At 29.1% G+C, this 1568-nt stretch overlaps 1 protein-coding gene across 1 annotated transcript; it reads right to left on the reverse strand.

Annotated features, from left to right (window-relative positions):
* Window positions 1–423: 423 nt before the first annotated feature.
* Window positions 424–919, reverse strand: LOC103311801 (kelch-like protein 3). Its single transcript, XM_008191515.3, has 2 exons — window positions 782–919; window positions 424–707 (listed from the first exon to the last, which is right to left on the reverse strand). Exons 1-2 carry the CDS (start codon window positions 873–875, stop codon window positions 526–528), a joined length of 276 nt encoding a protein of 91 aa, XP_008189737.2. The 5' UTR covers window positions 876–919; the 3' UTR covers window positions 424–525.
* Between the last annotated feature and the right edge of the window lie 649 nt (window positions 920–1568).

The following is a 1568-nucleotide window of genomic DNA, read 5'->3' on the forward strand; positions in this document are numbered from 1 at the left end:
GGTAAACAGAATACCGTGGTAAAAATGATCAGCCCATATCAGTCATATCTAACTGATAAGTCGTTCTCGTTTTCCGATTGATAAATATTATATTATGATTTATGGCAACATGACTAATGAACTTATGTACTAAGGCACTAAGCCTATACTACAATTATTACAATAATAGATTAATTGCTATCGAGTTTTCAGGTAAGAGCGAAAAAAAATTAATATTCGTACCTAATAGGTGCAGTGAACTAGTGACGCGCGAACGTGCAAAAATCGTAAAATAGCGAATTTCGTTAAGCTATAACTTCGAAACTAAGTCCGACCGCCAAATTCTGACTTCACCATCGTTCTCAGTATAGTTAACTACATAAGTCTAAAAAAAAAAAATTGCAAAAAAAAAGTTGTCCGGTAAAGTAACAAAATACCAAAACCATTATCTTCAAATATTCAAAAAACAATACATGTCATGTGTTATATTTATACAAAAATGTACTGGTCATGTTACTTCTAACAATGAGTACTTCTGTAAGCTGATTAAAGAAAATGGTGTGGTCTATCAATGACTACTCCACTATAAGTTCGTTCTCCATTTCTTGACAAGATCTCTGTAGTCCAAGTATTGCTGTTGGGGTTGTATATTTCTACAGTATTATAAACAACTGGTTCTTCCATTTCTCCGCCCATAACATACAATAACCCATCTAATACAGCTACTCCTATATAAATATGTAATTTAAATTCAATCCATTTTTACAAAGGTTGTCGTAGAAAATATAAGCGTTGTAGTTACCAGGACGAAATCGGCTTATTTCCATATCAGCTACAGATGACCAAACTCCATCACTTGGCCTGTAAACCTCGACACTCTTAAGGTAATAAAACATAATAATAATAATGATATAAATAAAAATAATTACATTATTTATAAACCATAAAATTTGTTTGATAATCTGTATAAATATTTAAAAACGCATTTGTACAATTTCGTGATTTTTATCAATAAAAAAGGTGGGTAAGTGGATGTCGCTCTGCTGTACAGTAGGTTAGAAGTGGGTCACTGTATAATGGATGGTATTAAATTTGAATTCAATAATATAATATCACTGTATAAGAAAAACGATTCTGAGCGGAGACGATATATCAGTCTATGTATTAGACATATATATATGTACTTATCTATGGTATTAAAAAAAAATTGACCTATAATAGGTACCTATAATAAATTCCAAATTAATCATATCATAATATCTATTAGGTACTTATAAGTTATAACGCGTTATACATCAACAAAAAACCGTGGTAAAATCATAGATATATAATAGTATACTTTAGAAGTTTCAAGTACCCACGAATAATATTATACAATCTCAACAAAATAACTAAAAGAGTTATCCTAGGTTTTTAATATGTAATTTCGTCCAAATTTGTACTTGCAACTTTTAGCAACAAATGACTATAAAAATAAACTGTTAAAATGTATATTTTAGATTTTTTGGTAACAGAATTAATTACTTACGTGGCATCTTGTTTTAAATTTTTAATTCTTAGATACAAAATTGAACATTTTATAAATTTTT

This window comes from Acyrthosiphon pisum, unplaced genomic scaffold (genome assembly GCF_005508785.2).
Source record: "Acyrthosiphon pisum isolate AL4f unplaced genomic scaffold, pea_aphid_22Mar2018_4r6ur Scaffold_19978;HRSCAF=20669, whole genome shotgun sequence".
NCBI classification, from domain to species: Eukaryota; Metazoa; Arthropoda; class Insecta; order Hemiptera; family Aphididae; genus Acyrthosiphon; species Acyrthosiphon pisum.

What these genes read in the sequence shown, in the direction of transcription:
- LOC103311801 (XM_008191515.3), bottom strand. Translation starts at nt 875, where the DNA reads ATGTTTTATTACCTTAAGAGTGTCGAGGTTTACAGGCCAAGTGATGGA. An exon ending in AATAAGCCGATTTCGTCCTG is followed by an intron (nt 708 to 781) that starts GTAACTACAACG and finishes ATATTTATATAG; the next exon opens with GAGTAGCTGTATTAGATGGG.